General features: G+C 45.3%; 3 protein-coding genes and 1 pseudogene across 3 annotated transcripts; 3 read left to right on the top strand and 1 right to left on the bottom strand.

Moving 5' to 3' along the window:
- Positions 1–5877: 5877 nt before the first annotated feature.
- Positions 5878–19006, bottom strand: LOC147972147 (uncharacterized). The gene is made up of 3 exons (XM_087522958.1): positions 18902–19006; positions 6519–6801; positions 5878–6437 (listed from the first exon to the last, which is right to left on the bottom strand). The coding sequence occupies exons 1-3, from the start codon at positions 19004–19006 to the stop codon at positions 5878–5880; spliced, it is 948 nt and encodes a 315-aa protein (XP_087379084.1).
- On the top strand, positions 9111–10728 carry LOC147972150 (uncharacterized; annotated as a pseudogene).
- Positions 11457–12690, top strand: LOC147972149 (uncharacterized). Its single transcript, XM_087522957.1, has 3 exons — positions 11457–11659; positions 11743–11830; positions 11917–12690. The coding sequence occupies exons 1-3, from the start codon at positions 11457–11459 to the stop codon at positions 12688–12690; spliced, it is 1065 nt and encodes a 354-aa protein (XP_087379083.1).
- LOC147972148 (uncharacterized) lies at positions 16007–17953 on the top strand. Its single transcript, XM_087522956.1, has 5 exons — positions 16007–16144; positions 16259–16471; positions 16559–16651; positions 16783–16887; positions 17579–17953. Exons 1-5 carry the CDS (start codon positions 16055–16057, stop codon positions 17951–17953), a joined length of 876 nt encoding a protein of 291 aa, XP_087379082.1. The 5' UTR covers positions 16007–16054.
- Positions 19007–23044: the final 4038 nt, after the last annotated feature.

The following is a 23044-nucleotide window of genomic DNA, read 5'->3' as shown; positions in this document are numbered from 1 at the left end:
CTGTACGGTAACATCAGCACCTGCAAACTGGTTTTGGAAGTATCTGTGAGTCACGGGGACTCAGCAATCTCACACCCTCACGATCAAGACTATTTAAGCTTATGGGTAAGGTAAAGGTATGAGGTGGAGCTCCAGCAAGCGACTAGCATATTTGGTGGCTAACATATTCGCAAAAGAGAGCGAGAAGGGAAGGCAAAAGCATGGTCGAGAAACTATGATCAAGAAGTGATCCTAGAACAACCTACGTCAAACATAACTCCAACACCGTGTTCACTTCCCGGACTCCGCCGGAAAGAGACCATCATGGTTACACACGCGGTTGATGCATTTTAATTAAGGTCAACTTCAGGTTTTCTACAATCGGACATTAACAAATTCCCATCTGCCCATAACCGCGGGCACGGCTTTCGAAAGTTCAAAACCCTGCAGGGGTGTCCCAACTTAGCCCATCACAAGCTCTCACGGTCAACGAAGGATATTCCTTCTAGCGGGAAGACCCAATCAGGCTCGGAATCCCGGTTACAAGACATCCTCGACAATGGTAAAACAAGTCCAGAAAGACCGCCCAATGCGCCGACATCCTGATAGGAGCTGCACATATCTCGTTCTCAGGGCAACACCGGATAAGCAATCCGTACAACTAAAACCAGCCCTCGAGTTTCCCCGAGGTGGCGCTGCAAGGGGCTCTAGTTTGGACCAACACTTAGACAAGCGCTGGCCCGGGGGGTTAAAATAAAGATGACCCTCGGGATGCGCGACTCCCAAGGAAAAAAAGGCTAGGTGGCGAATGGTAAAACCAAGGTTGGGCCTTGCTGGAGGAGTTTTATTCAAGGCAAACTGTCAAGGGGCTCCCATTATAACCCAACCGCGTGAGGAACGCAAAATCCGGGAACATAACACCGATATGACGGAAACTAGGGCGGCAAGAGTGGAACAAAACACCAGGCATAAGGCTGAGCGTTCCACCCTTTACCAAGTATATAGATGCATTAATTAAATAAGATATATTGTGATATCCCAACAAAATATCCATGTTCCAACATGGAACAAACTCCAATCTTCACCTGCAACTAACACCGCTATAAGAGGGGGCTGAGCAAAGCGGTAACATAACCAAACAACGGGTTGCTAGGACAAGGTGGGTTAGGGGCTTCGTTTAACAATATGGGAGGCATGATAAGCAAGTGGTAGGTATCACAACATAGGCATAGCAAAAGAGCGAGCAACTAGCAAGCAAAGATAGAAGTGATTTCGAGGGTATGGTCATCTTGCCTGAGATCCGCAAGGAAGAAGAACGAGTCCATGAAGAAGACAAACGGACATAGTTGAACGGTTCCTCACAAACGCGACGTTATCGGAACCAACCCGAAGAAGCAACACCAGAAAGAAGCACACAACATAGTAAACAACCACCACATAAGCATGGCATGATGCACAACCAAGTATGATGCATGTCCGGTTTTAAAGATACATGGCATGGCAAAAGTGCACAAGCAATCCTACAAATTAAGTGGAGCTCAATATGCAAAGGTGCATATTGACGAAACACCATGACAAGTTATTTAGTTCGATCTCGTTTATGTACCCAACAATATTAAATGTTGTTAAACATGGCAAGGGGGTGAAGCAAAATAAAAACTACCTATCTGGTCAAGGTTAAATGAGGCCGGAAACAACGAACAACAATTCCGGTAAATCCCCATATGCATATTTTAAGGTTTGGTACTGTTCTGACCTAAACACAATTTTAGAGTTATTAAACATGCAAAACAAGTACACCATGTTAAACTAGGATTTTTTCTACCCCATTTACATATAAAGATTAATTAAAACTGAGCTACGGTTATTTAGTTATGAAATAAAGCATTTTAGCATGACATAGGAGCAAATTTAAACAAACATCATTTAAGATATTTTAAACATGGATGAAAGTGGCATATAATTAACCTACACATAATTCTAAGCATTACTCATATATAATTCATTTAGATCCAATGCACGGTTGTGAAGTTATTAAATGCATGAAGTGCAAGGGTGTTTCTGCAAAACTGGCAACACTCAGATAAGTAGCAAAATCGCAGACAAGGGAAAAACACATTGGGCCGAAACCGAGGCTGGCCCAACAGCACAGGGGAGGGGGGGATTGGCGGCTGCTCACCATTGGGCCTTGGCCCAACTGGTGGAGAGGGAAGGCCTGCAGGGGACGTGCAACTAGGCCTTTTAACCCTACACTCGGTCAACGCGCGGGCGAGAGGTGCGGGCAAGCTGCTGCTGTTCGCTTCTGAAGAACAGAAACAACAACACGTCCATGGTGATGCAGGAGACGACGGCAGGGGGGTCCCGGCGACGGGGACGGCGGGAACCGGCAGGAACGAGCGGATCGAGACGTCCAATGTCGGTTCCGGGCAACGGTGGCGGACGTAGCTCGGGTGCGGGGCTCCAAATCCATGGCGCTTTCCAAGGTGCAGAGAGAGAGAGAGATTAGGGAAAAGCGGAAGCTTCAGCGAAACAGAGACAAGGGAAAGGAGCAGGTGCAGCGAGGACGACCTGGCCGTGACCTTCTTCGACGGCGGGCGTGGGTGCTCTAGGTGGTCGTGGGGTGGGGCGTTGGGGCCGGACCCTGTAGAGAGGAGGCCACAGGCGAGGCGAAGGAAGGCGGGGCGCGGAGCTCCAGCTGCGCGTCCATGTCGATGCAGAGGACAGCAGCGTTGACTTGGCTGCAGCAACATCGCGGGGACGGTGGCGGCTTGGCATGGTGTCGACGCACGAAGCAGAAGGCAAGCCGGGGAGGTCGACGTGGTCTCGGGCGTCGCGGCCAACGGGAGCGGGCGGTGAGCGGGCGTCTCATCCCCTGCTCATTAGGAAGCAGAGCAGCGGCAGCGAACTCCGCGGGGAGGAGGCCAGGAACACCGGGGCGGCCGCGGGAAGGTTGGTAGAGGCCGGGAGTCGGCGGTTCGGGAACATGACGGCGGGAGAGGCGGTCATGGAGCTCCAAGCGGCGGCTCCATGGTTCCCTGTGAGAGGAAAATAGAGAAAGGAAGGGGAAGATCGTGAGAAAAGAGGTTGAGAAGCAGGAGGGAAAAAGGAGCGGGGCTGTCGGGGCACTCATCTCTGGCGAGGTTACGGTCGCTGGTGTCGGCCGGACGACGAGGCTGGGTCGAGGGCGATGGGGATTTGCGGGAGGAGCTCAGGAAGAGTTGCTCAAGATGGAGGGGATCGAGAGGGGCTGGTGATTGGTGGGTTTGAATCGGGAGGGATCCCGAGAGAATGGCGGCGGCGCTAGGGAAAGGATGGATGGGACAAGGCCCCTAGAATTTAGGGTTGCAGGTTTATATAGTGAGTGGGTCTATACGCAGACTAATGGAAGCCCTTCGATCTAAAACAGACGGCTGAAAAAAAAAAGGTTAGGAAGTCCAATAAACAAAACAAAGATATTTTGTAGACGTTAGGGGATGATCCGGACACAGCGGTAACGACTGTCCGGGTCGGGTCCGGGACAGATTTCGGATGCGCGCGGGAGGAAGTCCAGCCCGTAGTAGAACATGAGACCACAGACGAATGGATGGAGGGGAAACCCTAGTCCGCGGAGGAAGTGGTGAAGGAAAACTACCCTCTCGTGAGGTTCCGGGGTAGGGACGATCTACCCCGCAGCGGGCAGCCGATGCGCGATGTTCGCGGCTAGGTATCCGGCTCCGCGCAGCTTCTTGATGTCTCCCTCCGTGACGGAGGAGACCATCCACCTGCCTCCCGCTCCGGACATGATTGGAGAAGGTTGAGGTGGGAAGTGCGGACTTGGGCGCTAGAGCTCGAGTGTGCGAAAACAGATGAGTAAGGGAGGAAGAAGGCGTGGATAGAAAGGTGAATCCTTATCCCTTTATATGGGCGGACGAAACTAAGCGTCCCCACTTGCCTGGTAAAACTCGCTTATCCCCCAAGCGCCGCAATTGATGGCGCGGTTGGGTTACCCACACCCGTATTGATGAGAATCCCATAATAAGGGGACACGATCTCTGCTTTGACAAGACGTGTCGAAAAACTGCCTCGCGTTATGTGCGGGGCTGGTTAAAAGAAACGGTTCGAATAATCACCGGGCCATGACGTAACGTCGTGCTGCCAAAACAAGCCAGCAAATTAGATCTGCAAAAATATTATTCTCTCTACGGTGGAATGTGGAACTTATTTTGCAGGGTCGGACACTATCCTTGTATTCAAATTCTTCTGTGATGTATTTGGAGAAGGAACCCGCCTTGCAATGACGAAGACAATACTGCGCGCCGGACTCATCGTCATTGAAGCCTGGTTCAGGGGCTACTGAGGGAGTCCTGGATTAGGGGGTCTCCGGATAGCCGGACTATCTCCATTGGCCGGACTGTTAGACTATGAAGATACAAGATTGAAGACTTTGTCTCGTGTCCGGATGGGACTCTACTTGGCGTGGAAGGCAAGCTAGGCGATACGGATATGGATATCTCCTCCTTTGTAACCGACCTTGTGTAACCCTAACCCTCTCCGGTGTCTATATAAACCAAAGGGTTTTAGTCCATAGGACAACAACCATAACATACAATTATACCATAGGCTAGCTTCTAGGGTTTAGCCTCTCTGATCTCATGGTAGATCTACTCTTGTACTACCCATACACTACTAGGAAAAGGCCTACTAATGGCGCACTACAGGTGCTCCATTAGTACCACACCACTAGTATATTTTAGTAATGGCGCAGCACAGGTGCGCCATTAGTATCTGGTATACTAATGGCGCACCACATGGAAGTGCGCCATTAGTAACAATTTTTTTTAAATCTTTTTCGTTTTTTTCTTAATCTCAAGTCACTATTTCACATATGAGACATCCAACACATATATATACAACAAGCATCCATATAACAATCATATCCAACACACAAGTTTCATCATACACACATACATAGCCAACACATAGTTCCATCGTTACATATTACAAAAGTTTCATGTTGTTCATCCAACACCGTTATCCATCAATTCACAAAAGTTTCACATTGATACAAAATAAAAACACAAATGGAAAAGAAGCACTCCATCCATGCAAGCTTCTGTGAATTAAATCAAATCTGCAAAATGATAAACAATAAGTTAGAAGAAGAAGAAGAGAAGAAGAATAAGAAGAAGACTAGAAGAATACTAGAAGAAGAAGAAGAACACTAGAAGAATACTAGAAGAAGAATAAGAAGAATAAGAAGAAGACTATAAGGTTATTATGTAAACTTGATCATTTTGTGCTAACATAAGTAATTTTGGAGCTAACCTATAGGAAACTAAGCATATAATCTCTAAGTTAGCATATTAGAGCCAACTTAGGTAAAATGAAGCTAACCTATGTCATTTTGGAAAAGAAGAAGAAGAATAAGAAGAATATAAGCTTATTATGTAAACTTGATCATTTTGTGCTAACATAAGTAATTTTGGAGCTAACCTATAGGAAACTAAGCATGTAAGCTCTAAGTTAGCATATTAGAGCCAACTTAGGTAAAATGAAGCTAACCCGTGTCATCTTGGAAGAATAAGAAGAATAAGAAGACTATAAGCTTATTATGTAAACTTGATCATTTTGTGCTAACATAAGTAATTTTGGAGCTAACCTATAGGAAACTAAGCATATAAGCTCTAAGTTAGCATATTAGAGCCAACTTAGGTAAAATGAAGCTAACCTATGTCATTTTGGAAAAGAAGAAGAATAAGAAGAAGACTATAAGCTTATTATGTAAACTTGATCATTTTGTGCTAACATAAGTTATTTTGGAGCTAACCTATAGGAAACTAAGCATATTAGCGATAACATAGGTAACTAAGTATATATATATATATATCATTTTTGGAGATCTGACATACCTGACATAGTTCAGTTCTCATTGTTCTTCTCCTTCTCCTTCCTCAGCCTGATGCGCCAAGAGCGGCAAGGCGGTGGAGGCAGCTGTGGGATGTAGTCTTCTACCACAATTGGCGTGGTCATGTGGCCCAGCTGTGGGATCGCCGGCGCCACCACCGGTGCGTGGTCATTGTCAGGCACCACCACCATCGCGAGGCCACCTTCAGGCAGGACGGGCACGACCATCGCTAGGTCATCCTCAGCCACCACCATCTCTTGCCCATGGTCATCCACGACCATCTCTTGCCCATGGTCAGCCACCACCATCTCTTGCCCATGGTCAGCCACCACCATCTCTTGCCCTTGCTCAGCCACCACCAGCGCTAGGTCATCCTCAGCCTGATGCCCATCGTCATCCTGCAGCTCCTCATCCCCATTCTGCTCCTCTTCTCCCCCACTCCAGTCCGGATCATCCTTCTTGTTGTCAGAATCGCTGCTGCTTTCGCTAAAGCCAGAATCGCTGTTGCTTTTGCTACAGCCATAATCGCTACTGCTTTGGTTGTAGCCAGTGTCGCTGCTGCTGCTCCTATTGCCTGTCCAAATGCAACAATGACCATTAACAATCGATGTGAGACAAAGCCAAATGTAGATTAATAAGAAGAGGCAGAACGCACTGGCATCTTCGTCGTCAGCATTGCGCATGCGACACATAGTCGCGTTGAAAACCTTCACGATGAGCATTGTGGCATCATCATCGTACCTGAAGAGAAGAAAGTACCCGGTCCGGAGGTCGTAGGCACTGTAGAACTTCTCCCAGCCACGGCATAGGTACATGTGGCCCTCCTCGATCACCAACTCCACGTCCCACAGCCTGCGAACCCCGCTGTCGGCCTGTCGGAGCTTCACATTATCTGGTGGATCTTCACCCAACATCTTCATAAAAGTGTCAGGCAGCCTCTGCAATTTGGGACAAGAAGTGATGTAGCAAACACTACAAGAAACTTGTTAATCCATGACAGATTCTTGCTGACATTCCTACAATCCGTCACAGATTATGACGGTTTACCTCGGCCCATCACCCGTACCGTCACCGATTTGTAAGTCGTGGTTGGGCCGGAAAACAGCAGGCCCTTGATGACGGACCACATGCTACCATCACAGAAACTGTCATGAATCGACCAAGTGGGCTTAGACGGGCCTAGCATTTTTTAATATACACCATCCAGACCGTCATGGATTGTGCTCCTGCTGATGTGGCGTACATGCCCATTCATTGGCCCACATGTCGGTCAGACCATACGTTTTGCTTAAAAAAATAAAACTGTGAGGATACGTGGGTTCCATTGTATGCCCCACATGACAGTGTATTTTGCATTATGTTGCTTCCCGTAAAAAAACAGTGGATACTTCCTTTTCCCCGCCGCCGCCGCCGTCAGTGCCACTGACGACTGCCCGGGCGAGGGTGGTCGGATCCGGTGGGGTGGTCCGTCTCGGCGCCATCTTCAGGATCCCTTCAATCTCTCTCCTCGCCATGCGGGCGCCCTTGCTGCGTCGACGAGCCAGCCTCCGCCCGCCATTGCCGCGCCAACGATCCATCCGCCGCCCGCCATTGCCGCACAGACGAGCCAGCCGCCGCCCGCCATTGCCACACAGACGAGCCAGTCGCTGCCCGCACTTGCTGCACCGGACAATCTCCCATTCTTTCCCCACATCAACGCCAGCTAGGAGCAAGTGGTATGTCTCCGGCAGAAATCATCTCTCTCCTTCAGAATTTGTTGACTAAATATTGTGATTTGCAATTCCCCCCTTCAGAATTTGGGATGCACTTTAGTTCAATACACTTCAGTGGCAAGTTTATATGCTAATCATGCTCATTTGTTCAATACACTTCATTGGCAGGTTTATATGCTGAAGTTAGATGCTCACTATAATACTTACGAAATTGAGGCATGGGTCCAGTTGTTCCTCACTCAATTTGGTGAGCAAGATTTCATTTCAACGGGATGGATTGTAACCATCAGCAGATGTTTAAGTAAACAATCAGATTTCTACCTAAAGGCTGCAACGAACTGCCGAGAAGTTAACACTCTACATTAGCTAAAATCCTGTGAGGTATGTGAAGATCGATTACAAAGATTTAAGTGATCCATTAGCCTAATGGCTTAAGTAGCAGCTAAGTTATCTGTTGACATCCCAGTTTTAAGACAAACCACCACACACTAAGCTAATTGAATTTTAGAACTATACCAGTGAATTAACTTAATTTTCTCACTGATGGAGTGGCACATACAGTTAACAACTAAGCCCATTTAGTTCACTGGCTCAGTACACTGGGTACAATTTTATATGCTGAAGTTAGATGCTTACTTAAATTCACACTAAACTGAATTATGTCAATGGGGCTGTAGAGATGTTGCTACATCCTACTGCAGGATGCTAAGAATAGATTTTACCAATAGGTTAAGCGAGAATTGATCGAACTTGTTTTTGCACTATTACACATCCTCTGTTTATGATGTTGTAATGTACTAAAATCTTCCATGCACACTATCATGTTGACTTCTTCAGAAACGTTGTACTATGGGAAAGCAACATATTTTCATAACAAATGCCGGATTTTGTGTGTGCTCTTATCATACTTACCATTAAGAATGCAAAATGCAATAATTCACACATAAATTTATGGGTTTCTTTTTGGGGTTATACTTATTACTTGGCCATTAATTAATCTTTTCTGTTTTCTGCGCCTAGAGATCAGCTCTTGTTGCCGCCATCTGATGGTTGTCGTCGTGATCTTCGGCTACGATGGTGCACTTCCTTGTGTACAACGAGACAGTGGGGTTGTCACCCTACAATCTTGGTGTCGGCTCCCATGAATGCCTTCTTGGTTACCACCACTCGGGTGAGTCCCTAGTATTATGTCCAGCACTAACGAGACAGTGGGGATGTCCAGATACATATTCAGAAAATATTATCTCAGTGTAGTTAGCATTTGGGATTTTAGTTCCATTTTCCTTGTTTTCATGACACCATGGATGTGATACTTGAACCATGTACATTAATGTCGAATAATCAGTGAAATATTGTCAACTGGTGTATGTTCCTTTGTCACAGCAAAAGAAAAAAAGATTTTGATGAATTGTGTTACTATAGTGCGAAATAGTATAATTTTAAATCTGAACATATTCTAGTTTGCTATACTGTACATGTTAATTTGATGGCCGGGGTAAACCTTTGATTGAGTTGGTTCTTTTTCTTCAATGTAGATGGATAGACGTTGGATTCATGGTACATTGTTTTCCTGTGAGTACATCGAAGGTGTCAACGAATTTATGAACTTCATTCAAGAGAAATTCAGCGAGGATGATAAAATACTCTACCCATGTAGAAAATGCCTTAATCATCACTACCAGCATCAGACCATTGCGAACTCGCACATACTTACGTATGGCATGGAAAGTACGTATACTCGCTGGATATATCATGGAGAAGACTTTGATGTAGATGTTATTGAACATCCTGTTGATGTGCATGATACCGAGGATGGAGACAATGGCACTGACCGGTTTGAAGAGATGTTTGAAGACCTACGCACAGAAGTAGAACAAGCTCAGAGTGAAACTAAAAATCAAGATGCTACCAATGGTGGAAACCCTTCTGAGAATGAGTCTTTTTGGAAGAATGTGTTGAAGGAGGCAAAACGGCAGCTTTATCACGGTTGTACCAAGTTTTCAAGGTTCTCCTTTGTGGTAAAGCTTCTTCACTTGAAGTCATACCATAGGATCCCGAATAGTGCATTTACTAAAATTTTGAAGCTATTAGCTGAAGCATTCCCTGAACCCAATACGCTCCCAAAATCATATAAGGAAGCAAATAATCTTCTAAAGGAATTAGGCCTTGGGTATGAGTCTATACATGTGTGCTTCAATAATTGCATTCTGTTTAGAAAGCAATATGCCAATCATGACAACTGCCCAGTTTGTGGACTGTCAAGGTGGAAAGACCCTGCTAGAAAGAAGATTCCACAGAAAGTGTTGAGCCATTTTCCATTGGTGCCTACACTAAAGAGGATGTTTCTTTCCAAAAAAGGTGCAGAAGAAGCACAATGGCATGAGCTAAAGAGGCAGCCCAATGAGAAGGAACTGAGTCATCCAAAAGACGGTGATGTGTGGAAAGATTTTGATGAAAAATTTCCAGAATTAGCAAAAGATGCCAGAAACTTTAGGCTTGGCATTACCACTGATGGGTTCAATCCTTTTGGAAATTTTAACACAACCTATAGTATGTGGCCTGTATTTGTTATACCATACAACCTTCCACCTTGGGCATGCATGGATCAGTTAAATTTTATGATGGCTCTGCTGATTCCAGGTCCCAAATCACCTGGCAAGCACTTTGATGTATTTCTACAACCACTTGTAGAAGAATTACTTGAGCTCTAGGAGGGTGTGCGTACATATGATGCTCTTAGTGGAAAAATGTTTGATCTTCATGCTGCAGTTCTATGGTGCATTCATGATTACCCAGCTCTGAGCACCCTTTTAGGGCGTACCACAAGAGGCTATTTTGCATGTATTCATTGTGAAAAACACCCTCTTTCTTACAGCCTAAGGAGTAAAATTGGATATGTTGGTCACTATCGTTTCCTTCCAAGGGGTCATCGTTTGCGGAGAAACAATGAATTTGTTGGTCTTCATGAAAGCAATGATGAGCCAGGTAAATTCTCTGAGAAAGAGTTGAAGGAAGAATTGGAGAAGGTTAGACCTGGGATACAACAAGAAAGTAGGAAAAGGAAGCATTCTAACTTGGGCACCAAGAAGTATCATGTGCCAATTTGGGGCCGGAGGGTTTGTTTCTGGGATTTGAAGTATTGGCCAAAGTTGAAGCTGAGACACAATCTTGATGTCATGCATATTGAGAATTTTTTTTGTCAAAACCTCATTGGGACAATTCTGAATCTGGAGGGTAAGACAAAGGACACACTTAATGCTAGGATTGATCTCAAAGATTTGAATATTAAAGAGGAGTTGCAATTGAGGAAGGAGGGAGACTCATATGTGATGCCTCGGGCCCGATATACCTTGTCCAAAGAACAAGTGGTTGCATTTTGTCAATTTTTACGAGAGTGAAAGTTTCCAGATGGGTTTGCTTCCTACATCTCAAGATGCACAAGTGCTGATGGAACCAAGGTACAAGGCCTGAAAACACATGATTGTCACATTCTTCTGCAAAGAATCTTACCTGTCGGCATGAGAGGATTTTTGGATAGTGATATATATCAAGCAATAGCTGAGTTAGGCAAGTTTTTCAGAGAACTATGCAGCAAAACTCTTAAAAGGGATGTCTTGGCCGAAATGAAGAAGGAAATCCCTGTAATTTTGTGCAAGCTTGAGAAAATTTTCCCACCTGCATTTTTTGATGTGATGGTGCACCTTGCCGTACATTTACCTGAAGAGGCATTGCTTCGAGGTCCCGTACAATATGGGTGGATGTACCCAGTTTAAAGAAGGCTATATACTTTAAAGCGCTATGTGAGGAATAGGGCGCGACCAGAAGGTTCGATTGCTGAGGCATATATTGCAAATGAATGCCTGACATTTTGCTCCAGGTACATGGATGATGTTGAAACAATATTTAATCAGAAACCAAGAAATATAGGTTTTTCAAACGAAGAAGCCTATGGTGTTAATGTTTTTGGGCATGGAGTTAATTTTACTTCTGGATATGAATATGAATATGTGCATGAGCAAAAAGAATTTGACCAGATGGTGTGGTATGTGTTGAACAATTGTGATCAAGCTAAGAAATATATCGAGTACGTTGTCACTTCTGAAACTTGCGCTTGTTGCATTGTGTTGTACCTATGTGATCTCGAGACTAATTTGTTTTATTTTACAGTATGTTCAGAGATGAGTTAAAGAGAAAACGGTTGCCGGGCAGTGATAAAGATCTTCAACAAAAATTTCAGACATGGTTCAGGAACTATGTTAGTTTTCATTCACATTTAGTTATAATTTTTGGTTGTCAAATTTCACTGCAGATTCTAATGTATGTGTTTGTGTGCTGTTGCAGATGATGAGGTTGCGAGATGAGGTTGGCGAAGAGGTAGATGAAGATCTCTTTGCCTTGGCATGTGGTCCTGATCGGAGAGTCCGGAAATTCTCATCGTGCATAGTGAATGGGATTAGATTTAGCACCGTTGCTCGTGATAGCAACAAGAGGACGCAGAACAGTGGAGTCATGACCGAAGGTGAACATGACCGTAAGGTCATAGATTTTTATGGAACCTTGAAAGAGATCATTCAGTTAGATTATATCTTGGAAGATAGGTCGGTTGTTTTGTTTAAATGTGATTGGTTTAAACTTGATGGAAAGAAGACTGAACTTAAAAATGATGGTTTTTTCAAAAGCATACATGTTCGAAGTTTGTGGTACAAGGATGATTGTTTGATTCTGGCTACTCAGGCTAGTAAGGTCTTTTATTTGCCAAACACGAAGTATGGGAAAAATTGGCAAGTTGTGCAAACATTCGACCATAGGCATCTGTTCAATATTAGTGAAACTGAGGGTGTACCTTTTAGTGGTCCTGCATATCAAGAGGAGGAGTTTTGTGAAGAGGAGGGTAGGAGAACATCAGTTTCTGACCTTACATCTGAGAAGCCTTTGCATAGAGATGATGAGCAGGGCATTACTTTTGAAGCTGATGTCGTTGCCCGTTTGATGAAAGAAAAAACCACAAAAGTGTATGAAGGTGGCGATGAAGATGAAGAAGATGACACAGGTTTGGAGTATTGCAGTGAAGACGAAAGAGGTGCCACAATGGATTTCGACAACGATGACGAGTAGATGTTTTAATGTAGAAGGTACTATCTTCATTCATGTTGCATAATGTTTTCCTTTGCTACTGCAATATCCTGTTGCTGTTTACACACTACATGCTTGTTCAGTACAGTACATGGGAGACTGAGGTGTTTATCCACTACAAGTTTGTTCAGTTCAGTACATCGTCTCTTCTTGCATATGTACAGTTTGAATGCACTTCTAATTTTGAAATATTCGACAGGCGTTGCTGACAAGGCTGAGAAGGAGATGCTGAAAAAAGGTTGTGCTACAAGCTTAAGTTGGTCTGTACAGTGCTTTTGGCTCTGTAATACTGTCATCTACAATGGTACTATCTGTAGTTTTATTTTGTTTGCCTTGATACGGCAATGACCGGTGATTCTTGTGATCCGTAACAGAGTTGTATCTGGTCTATATTTTGTTTGCCTTGATAGACCAGTGACCACTGATTCTTGTTGTGATCCGTATCAGAGTTGTATTTGGAGTTATATATTGTTTTCCTTGATAGGCCAATGACCGCTGATCCTTGTTGTGATCCGTATCAGAGTTATAGTTTGTCAGTGTGTTAATGAAGTCGTTGTGGTTGTAATCCTTCTTGTATGCCTGACAATATATCGTTGTGGTTGTAACCCTTCTTGTATGCCTGACAATATATTATCTCTGTACCGGCTGTTGTGAGGATAGCATTTGTGTGCTGTCATTGGCTATTCAGGTACACAAATTATTCCTGAAATTCATATGGCTCATGTATGTTCATAATATGGCCTAAAATCAAGTTTGTTGTATCTAGTTTAGATGACATCTTCCAAAACGTAATTCTAGTCATTTTAGACCTTTGTGAAGCGACCCCATGCTATCCAACAGTCATGGTCGTGTAACTTGGCAGAATGACACTCCTTACTACCTTGACCATCTACCCAAAACCTCTGGACAAAATACCCTATGGAAAGCCAGTGCATCAGGTATCAAAGTTTCCGCAGAAACTGATTTTCATCCAAACAGTGCAGCTATCCTTAGCCATTAACGTCTAGCTTCTTTGTATACCCTAGTTGAGCATAGAAGCACACTGTGACACGCTCAGTTGCTTGAACTAATGCACAGAGAGGGAGAGCGCGTGGTGACCAGTGACCTGGCATGCAATAATGGCGCTCTGTGTGTTTCTAGCAGCGCAACGAGCAGTTCAGGGCCCTACTCGCTCACCCCTCTCGCATGTAGCTCTCTCCCGCCCCTGCGATCACTTCCCTCCAGCCAGAGTAGATGGGAGCTGCTAAGCCGTGCCGGCCGGTGCGACGCCGACGGCCCCAGGGTCCGGCACTGTCCAAACCCCCCTGGCACCAAGGTCTCATCCCACCTGCCCCCTCTAACACATGAGAAGGAAAGAAGAAAAGAGGCACTAGATCATGGGGAAAGAGGGATCGACGGAAACAGAGAGAGGGCAGAGCACCAGATCGTGAGGACCTGGGAGAGAAAAGAAAGAAAGAATGAAAGGGAAGGAAAAGAGAGAGGAGGAGGAGATCTCGCGCAGCTCACCAGACGCTGTGTCTGATCCATCGCGCGACCACTCCCTGCTTCGACGCGCTCCACCAGACAGGTTAGCGTGGGCGTCTGTTCCATCGCATATGTGTTTTTCTGTTGGGAGACACTAACCCGCCACGTTGCTTCCCTATGCGCCGCGAGCCAATAGATATTCCTCTATTGCATCTGCCTGTACACAAAAAATGTTGAAGTAAAAAGTTTGCAAATTGTTAGAACGTTCACCGATTAAAAAATATGTTAAGAAATTTAAAAATGTTCTCAAATTTAAAAAAAGTACATGAATTGGAAAAATGTTTGATGATTAAAAAACATAACGTTCAAAAGTTCATGGATTTAAAAAATATCACGAATTTTAAAAATCATCATGAATTAAAAACGTTCACAAATTTGAAAATGTTCATGAATTTAAAAAAAATGAGAAAATGTAAAGGAAAAAAGGAAATAAAACAAAGAACCAACCAAAATCCACGGAAGCTTCACAAAACCGAAGATAGGTGGAGCTAGATGGCCCGACCTATTATAACCAGACACTTGGTTGTCGTGGACTCCCCTTACCATTTGAATTGTATTCAGCACAATATGTGCCAAATAGCACATTCCTCGATAGCATATGTCACAGGCTTCCTTCCCTGTCCGATAGCACAAGATACAAATAGGATCCACTGATAAGGTTGCGCCAAATAGTAGCAATCGGGCGGCATTGTGGTGTTGTTGTTGAAGTTGTTGAGGTTGCGGGTGTTGTTGGGATTGTGTATCGGTGCCCGACATTCATGTATCTTAGCTTGGGTCTGTGTGGCGTGCGTTTGTTTCGGATGCTTCGATGTTGTGTTGGTTCTTTATAATATAAAGCGGGGGGAAACCCTCTTTCCTAAACCAAATAGTAGCAATCGGTACATAGGGGTTGTTTGGTTGAAACCCTGATGAGCATGCGTGAGGTGTTCTCATGGCTGAATGTGGCCTGAAGTCGTATCAGAAATTTATTGATCAGGCATCCATGCTCAAGCTTCCAATTTCATAGGACGTCCACGGGTCCTGCAGAGTCACATGGACGTCTGATTCCTCCAATCGACTCCCCGGCACTAGCGAGGCTCAAGGGAACGCGACTCCCCTGAAAGCTTCCAAGAGCACGCGCTCCGTTCACGAGTTCTCCGTCCGTCCACCCTGGAGCTCATGCCACCCATCAGTCAATGCATATCGACGTCCTGCACCTCCATGTGATCAACTCAGATGGAGATGACCGAATCAGCAAGTTGTTCGTTTCGACGATACAAAGGCTTTTTCACGTCGAGGTGCGTCTGTAACCAAGTTTATTGGAGTTGGTAGTTCCCTTGCTCATAATTTAAAAAACCAAACCGATAATCCAAACCGATAATCGAACCAGTGAGGCCGCCGATCCAGTTCGGTTTTTTAAACTATGTCATCGTTTCCCCTATGGTTTGTAAAAAAGTTGGCGCATATGTCTTGCTCATTCTAGTAATTATTTCCTAATAATAGTGCATAATTAAATATATGTCTTATTAATTACAACAACAAATAATAAACTTGTGTTATATGCTCTAGAATGTTCTAAATTTGGCTCAGTGGCAAAAAGCGCGCGCACACACGTTACTGTTTCCGCTCCAGATGCGCGGCTGCGCCAAGGAAAAAAACAACACAACGTGAATTGACGCTATTGCCTAACAAAGTTCCCCAAAATTACACATATGCATTCACCCACTAGCACCAGATGAAGGGCCTATTAGTAATTTTACACACACACACACAATCTACCCCCACCGCACCTCTTCTTGCTGCAAAGTTCGCAACTGAATGCAACATCACAGTTAGACACCATATGCTCGTGTTTAAGCGCTGGAAGGATTACAAGGACCCAGATGGACATGTCCGAGATGGGATCTTCAGGAACTTTGTAGGAAAAGTTGGTGTAAGTACAAAGTCCAAGCCTTTCTCCCTCAAATTGCTATCAACCTGTCAATTTTTCCTATTGTGTCAATTATGTGCAATCATGATACTTACACATGTTTTTTCACTAGGCTAGAACAAGTTTCAGATGGACGTTGATGCTGTGCCAGTTAGGAAGGCTTGTACTGAAATGCTGAAACGTGCGACTCACCAACAACGATACAGGCTCAAGAAAGAGTATTTTGACCCTCACCCACTCCATTTGGTGACCAGAACGTCTCATGTCCCCTCGATGACTGATGAGCAGTGGAATGAGCTAGTGGAAAGCTGGAAGGATCCCAAAAAGATGGTATGTTTCTTCCTCGAGACCAATCTCTCGCCTTCTACATGCTAATCAAGAAATTGTGCCTTACATGTATTTGGTCTCTTGATGTAGGGGATATGTGAAACGAACAAAAATAATCGAGCTCAAGTTAAGTTTCACCAAACCACTGGCTCGCGCAGCTACCCTGTGCACTATGATAATCTGGTAAGTCAAACATGTGGCTCTAGATGTTCATTGTCATGACAAATATTCTTGACCATAGGTTCATGTAAACTGTTGCGTCCATGTAGTAACTGTGTATGATGCTCCCTTGCCTTCATATTGGTTGTTTCCAGGGAGACAAATACAAAGATAAAGAACCCACTGCATTGGATTTGTTCAAGGAGTGCCACTACAACAAGAAAAAGAAAAGCTACACCGGTGTTGTCCAAGCTGCAATTGTAAGTCAGCTTCAAAAGACTACCAACCATCATTTTACCTTTTTCCTTACTAGAACTAATATTGTTTAAGTTACTCCACCAGATTGAAACTGATAATCAAATTTCAGTGTAACTTAATTGAAAATGTTAACATGTTCACTTAACTATCTTGTAATAGCCTATCCTGTATGATTGTACCCTTTTTTATTTTCATACAACTGATAAGTTTTGAAGCAATTAAAAAACATCAGTTTTGATTTAGTATATGGCTAGATGAAATGTGATTAATAAATGCGCATAATCACTTTGACATGTGACCAATCAGCCACCTAAAATTACAGAATTTTTTTAGTCTATTATTTGGCTTTATATATTGTAGTTTTGGCCATCCTCAGTGTCTTATATTTTTAGTGTGTGTGTATATATATATATATATTATAGACTGACCTCCAGAAATAATTTTATTTAAACATTACTCACTTCTAGTTAAATCAGGAAATAGTCCACTTTGTTGAATATGATAGTATATATGAATAATTTGAATCACCTCCACACACAAAAAAGATTAATCTGACAGTTATCACAAGTGTCTAGTTGTAAAGGATGCATGATAGCTTTCCTTACAAAGACGATGCATGTAAGCTTGCTGATGTTGTCTTCTCTACTTGGGCTTAAGCCGTCTTATAACCATGTTTGTTGCTTGCATTGCTAGACCGAGATGGAAAACAAGGCCTCTCAGCCTACAGAAGATGGACATGAATCGAACTCCGTGACCGAGGCTGTAGCTGAAGTGCTTGCTAAGCACACTAAGAAGCCAAGGTTTCTTCAGCATATGGGGATCCAGCATGTCCATGCGAGATCTAGCGATAGCAACTGTCAAGCAGAGTTGGCAAAGAGGGGCAATGTCGAGCTTCGGGCACTTGTTGACACCTTGACCAAGAAGTTAAAGGAGTCCGAAGAAGCAAGGACTAGGCAAGACGAGGAGCACAGGAAGAGAGACGAGGAGAACAGGAAGAAGCAAGCTGAGATGGACACAAAACTGGACTTTTTGCTAAGTCAGTTGCAAGCAAGATCAGCTCAAGGGTAAGTTGTTTGTCCAAGATCAGCCGTCGTCTCTACTTGATGCATGGAAGCTATCTGAATGTGATATACTGCTAGAACCTACCTTCTTATTTTGTAATGATTTTGTTGTGCAAACTGCACACTGTTGCTGGTTGCATTTTGCTGCTCTATTGTTGGTGGATTTGGAAATGTAAGCTCAATGTTACTGTGCTTTATGATGTTGTTCTTCTTTTATGTATTTGTGATGGATTTGGAGATGTAAGCTCTTAAGCTTGGAAACCCATTTTGTGTAGAAACAACGAAGGGCTAGGTTGGGTACAGTAAACACTAATGGGCCGAATAAAGTGAGCCTCAAAACACACTTTCTGGCTAAAAAAACACAAGTGCCGCATAATTTTAATGGGCTGATGTGCATATTGAACACGTGGAAATGGGCCAACGAGAGTGTAAATGATTATGGACCAAAATGAATGGGCCAACCAGCTGCAGTAAAATGGACCCATAGGCCTGGCTGTACTAAAATAAATGGGCCAGACCACACTGGGCCGAATGCCATCGGCTTACACCGTGCCACGACAGCTCCACGCTGGCGCCACGTCAGCTCCATGCTGGCGCCACGTCAGATCGCGGGAGATGCAACATGGGACTTGTCTTTCTACATGTCATGTAAATCCGTGACGGAATAGTCCGTCACAGAGGACCGGGCCTTGGGCGGGCCGGGGGTTAGATCGGTGATGGTGATAGACCGTCATAATTCATGACGGAAACAAAAATCCGTCAAGGATGTGCAGGTGGGCAAATTATGACGCGATATACATGACGGATTTTTGGACCGTCACGCCCGGCCATCCTTGACAGTTTTTTCCATGTCTGTGAAGGACACTGACTGTCACAGATTAATGACTTTCTTGTAGTGAAACAACAGAGTTATCATAATGAGATGGGTGAAGGGGAGATCTCTCGTTTCATATACCTGCCCCGTGGCTGATACTGAAGAAGAAAGTATGATACTGAAGAACTCGAAAGCATCCAACTCGTACTCCGGTGAGGCAGAGCGGCGGTGGCTGCTTCCCCCCATGCTTATCCAATCTTGCATGCATTTAAAGTTATTCAATCAGATGCCATATTATTTATTAACATGCTGCCAAGAAGCTTGAACATGCCATTAGTAAAGTCTAGCAGCATGGTAGAAAGAAAAGAAGTTAACATCTGAATGTTTCCCATGCTTATTTATTCAGACATTAGTAATGTGTAGCAGCATGGTAGAACGAATTCAGCCCTTATAGGCAGAAAAACAGCAGCAGCAACAAAAACAGAACAACCAATAGTGCAAGACCAGAACATTTGCACTGTCCAAATGACCAAGACCAATTGGATTTTACCCAGTTAAAGCCACCACAAATGCACAGGTGTACCTATGCATTTGAGCAACTAAAACTAGTTAGAAAATCCAATAGCTAAGCCAATTAGAGTGCCACAAATACAGAGAGCAGCCAAGTTAAATTAATAGCCCAGAACCCTAGCATAAGTTAAATTACACACACACTTAGATAGCCAACAGCACCCAAGTTAAATCACACACACACACACACTTAGATAGCCAACAGCACCCACAGGACCATGTATGCAGCAAGTTCAGTGAGCAAGATGACCACCACAGAGAGCCGTCACAAATGACTTAGAGCACAGCAACTGGTAACCCTAGATCAAGATATAGCTAGCATAGAGAGCACCAAAATTAATTGATGCTCATCTGGAACATACAGCTAGAATTAGCAGGACTACCAAAGCATCTAAAACATGAACTAGGGCTAGATAATAGAGAGAACAGAGAGAGGAGAGGAGGAGCTCACCAAGAGGGGTTGTAGCCGTAGCAGAAACTCAGCCACACCAGTGCCACGGTGTGACTACCAACACAGCCAGAGCTCTGCTGCAGAGGAGGCTCGTACTGGACAACATTATCCACCATTAGCATATATTGCAGACATATAATGGACAACATTAATTTGAGTAAATATTGGATCAACAAGCAGTCATGAATCAAAAAGCAACCACGATCCGAACTCTCTCTCTCTCGGCTGGAAAAATCCATGAGTAAAAAAAGTTCCACCTATAGCATATACATGGGGATCTGAGAGAGGCTCATACCTTGAGGAGAGAAGAGTGTTCTGCGACTCTGCCGCCGCCGTTAGCCCGCCGGAATCCCACCTAGCCCTCCGCCCCGCTGCAAGAATGCTGGCACGCAGCTCCAGATCAAGAGAGGAGGTTCCTCTGCCCCGTCCGTGACTCCCCTATGGTGCTGCTGATCGAGAGAGAGAGAGGAGAGAAGAGTAAGCCGGCGGCGAGAATCGGAAGGAACCGGGGTGGCGGAGCAGATCGAGGGAGGAAAGACGAGGGAAGGCGGCGAACCAGGGGAGGCGGCCCTTGGAGACGGCGTGGATCGGGGAAGTGCCGCTGGAGGATCGGGCCTGACCTGCTTGATCTACGGCTCCACGACCTAGGGTGTGGAGAGAAGCTAGGTGGGGGAGAGGGCGAGGGTGGGGGTGGGGTCGGTGCCGATGTGGGAGCGAGGGAGGGAGGAACAGATGGAGAGGGTGTTTTGGAACAGATCGAGAGTTATATCAATGGCGCACCAGTTAGGGTGCGCCATAACTAGTTTTGTTATATATATGTATATATATATGTATATAATTGTTAGTAGTGGCACACCGTGGTTGTGGTGCGCCATTACTAGTTAGAAGTAGTAATGGCGCACTTTGCCAGGATGCGCCATTAGTATGTTTGGAAAAATGAAAAAATTATTGTTACTAGTGGCGCACCGTGTGTCTGGTGCGCCATTAGTGTCTTCCACACTAATGGCGCACCAGCACATGGTGCGCCATTAGTATATAGTAGTGGCGCACCACTTGCCTGGTGCGCCATTAGTGTCAATTTCATCTATAGCCCTTTTCCCAGTAGTGATATCATCAATATCGATCAAGCAGGACGTAGGGTTTTACCTCCATCAAGAGGGCCCAAACCTGGGTAAAACATCGTGTCCCCTGCCTCCTGTTACCATCCGGCCTAGATGCACAGTTCGGGACCCCACCATTAGTGTCAATTTGTCCACTGTCGGTGTGAAAACCGGCGGATCTCGGGTAGGGGGTCCCGAACTGTGTGTCTAAGGCGGATGGTAACAGGAGGCAGGGGACATGATGTTTTACCCAGGTTCGGGCCCTCTTGATGGAGGTAAAACCCTACGTCGTGCTTGATTAATATTGATGATATGGGTAGTACAAGAGTAGATCTACCACGAGATTAGAGAGGCTAAACCCTAGAAGCTAGCCTATGGTATGATTGTATGTTGTCCTACGGACTAAAACCCTCCAGTTTATATAGACACCAGAGGGGGCTAGGGTTACACCAGGTCGGTTACAAAGGAGGAGATATACATATCCGTATTGCCTAAGCTTGCCTTCCACGCCAAGTAGAGTCCCATCCGGACATGAGACGAAGTCTTCAATCTTGTATCTTCATAGTCCAACAGTCCAGCCAAAGGATAAAGTCCGGCTGTCCGGAGACCCCCTAATCCAGGACTCCCTTAGTAGCCCCCGAACCAGGCTTCAATGACGATGAGTCTGGCGCGCAGTGTTGTATTCGGCATTGCAAGGCGGGTTCTTCTCCAATCTTCAAGTGTTCGTAAGCATTGTCCGGCTACATAAATGTTGAACCTCTTAGCTTCTATGACCAATAAGGGCTATCTCCCACGCGTCGAATGAATATGAGGCGCCAGGGCATTTTTACATTCGCCCCCCTAGCCAGATAAATAAATTGTCTATTGAAGGGATGGGGATTCTTAGATCCGATCCATACCATCCTCCCCCTAGCGAGAATCCATCAGAGCGCGTTTCGGAAAGATCCATTCTAGCATGGCCGACCCTCGCAGCTCCTCCTCCCGCCCCCGTAGCCCTAAGCCCGGTGATTGGGAGAGGTGTTCAGCCCCGCATAGTCGATTAGTCGAACTGCAGACTAAGGGATTTCTCCCTCCGTCGTATATGGTGCCCGTTCGAGCCGGGCTTGCCACCTACAATGGCGGGGAGCAAGTGGAGAGCTTTCCCTGTCCCTCCATGGGGGAACGGGCCTGCTGAGGGAGTCCTGGATTAGGGGGTGTTCGGATAGCCGGACTATACCTTCAGCCGGACTCCTGGATTATGAAGATACAAGATTGAAGACTTCGTCCCGTGTCCGGATGGGACTTTCCTTGGCATGGAAGGCAAGCTTGGCGATGCAATATTCAAGATCTCCTACCATTGTAACCGACTCTGTGTAACCCTAAACCTATCCGGTGTCTATATAAACCAGAGGGTTGTAGTCCGTAGGACAGAATCAACTCCATACACAACAATCATACCATAGGCTAGCTTCTAGGGTTTAGCCTTAGGGTTTAGCCTCCCTGATCTCGTGGTAGATCTACTCTTGTACTACCCATATCATCAATATTGATCAAGCAGGAGTAGGGTTTTACCTCCATCGAGAGGGCCCGAACCTGGGTAAAACAAAGTGTCCCCTGTCTCCTGTTACCATCCGGCCTAGACGCAAAGTTCGGGACCCCTACCAGAGATCCGCTGGTTTTGACACCGACATTGGTGCTTTCATTGAGAGTTCCTCTGTGCCGTCGCCTTTAGGCCCGATGGCTCCTTCGATCATCAACAACGATGTAGTCCAGGTTGAGACTCTTCTCCCCGGACAGATCTTAGTCTTCGGCGGCTTCGCACTGCGGGCCAATTTGCTTGGCCACCTTGAGCAGATCGAAAGCTACGCCCCCGGCCATCAGGCCAGGCTTGGAAGCCTAAACTACATAGCTGACATCCACGGGGACTTGATCTTTGACGGATTCATGCCACAGTCAAGCGCCGCACTGTCTCGATGGGCATGATATAGCTCTGCCACGGAACAGCGCTTTGGAAGCCGCACATGCACCGGTTCCGACCATTGATTCGGAGCCCACTGCGCCAATCGAGGACGAGCGGTTGGACGTCACCTCAGGGGCTGCGATCCCAAAAGCGATCGAGCCGAACGCTAGCCCCGCACTCTGCACAACCCGTGACTCCAAGTGTCTGGACTCCACCCCGGACTC

The sequence above is a fragment of the Triticum urartu genome, chromosome 5A (genome assembly GCF_056163025.1).
Source record: "Triticum urartu cultivar PI428250 chromosome 5A, HENAU_Tu73, whole genome shotgun sequence".
In the NCBI taxonomy this organism is placed as follows: domain Eukaryota; kingdom Viridiplantae; phylum Streptophyta; class Magnoliopsida; order Poales; family Poaceae; genus Triticum; species Triticum urartu.
This window is presented reverse-complemented; position numbering and strand designations above follow the sequence as displayed.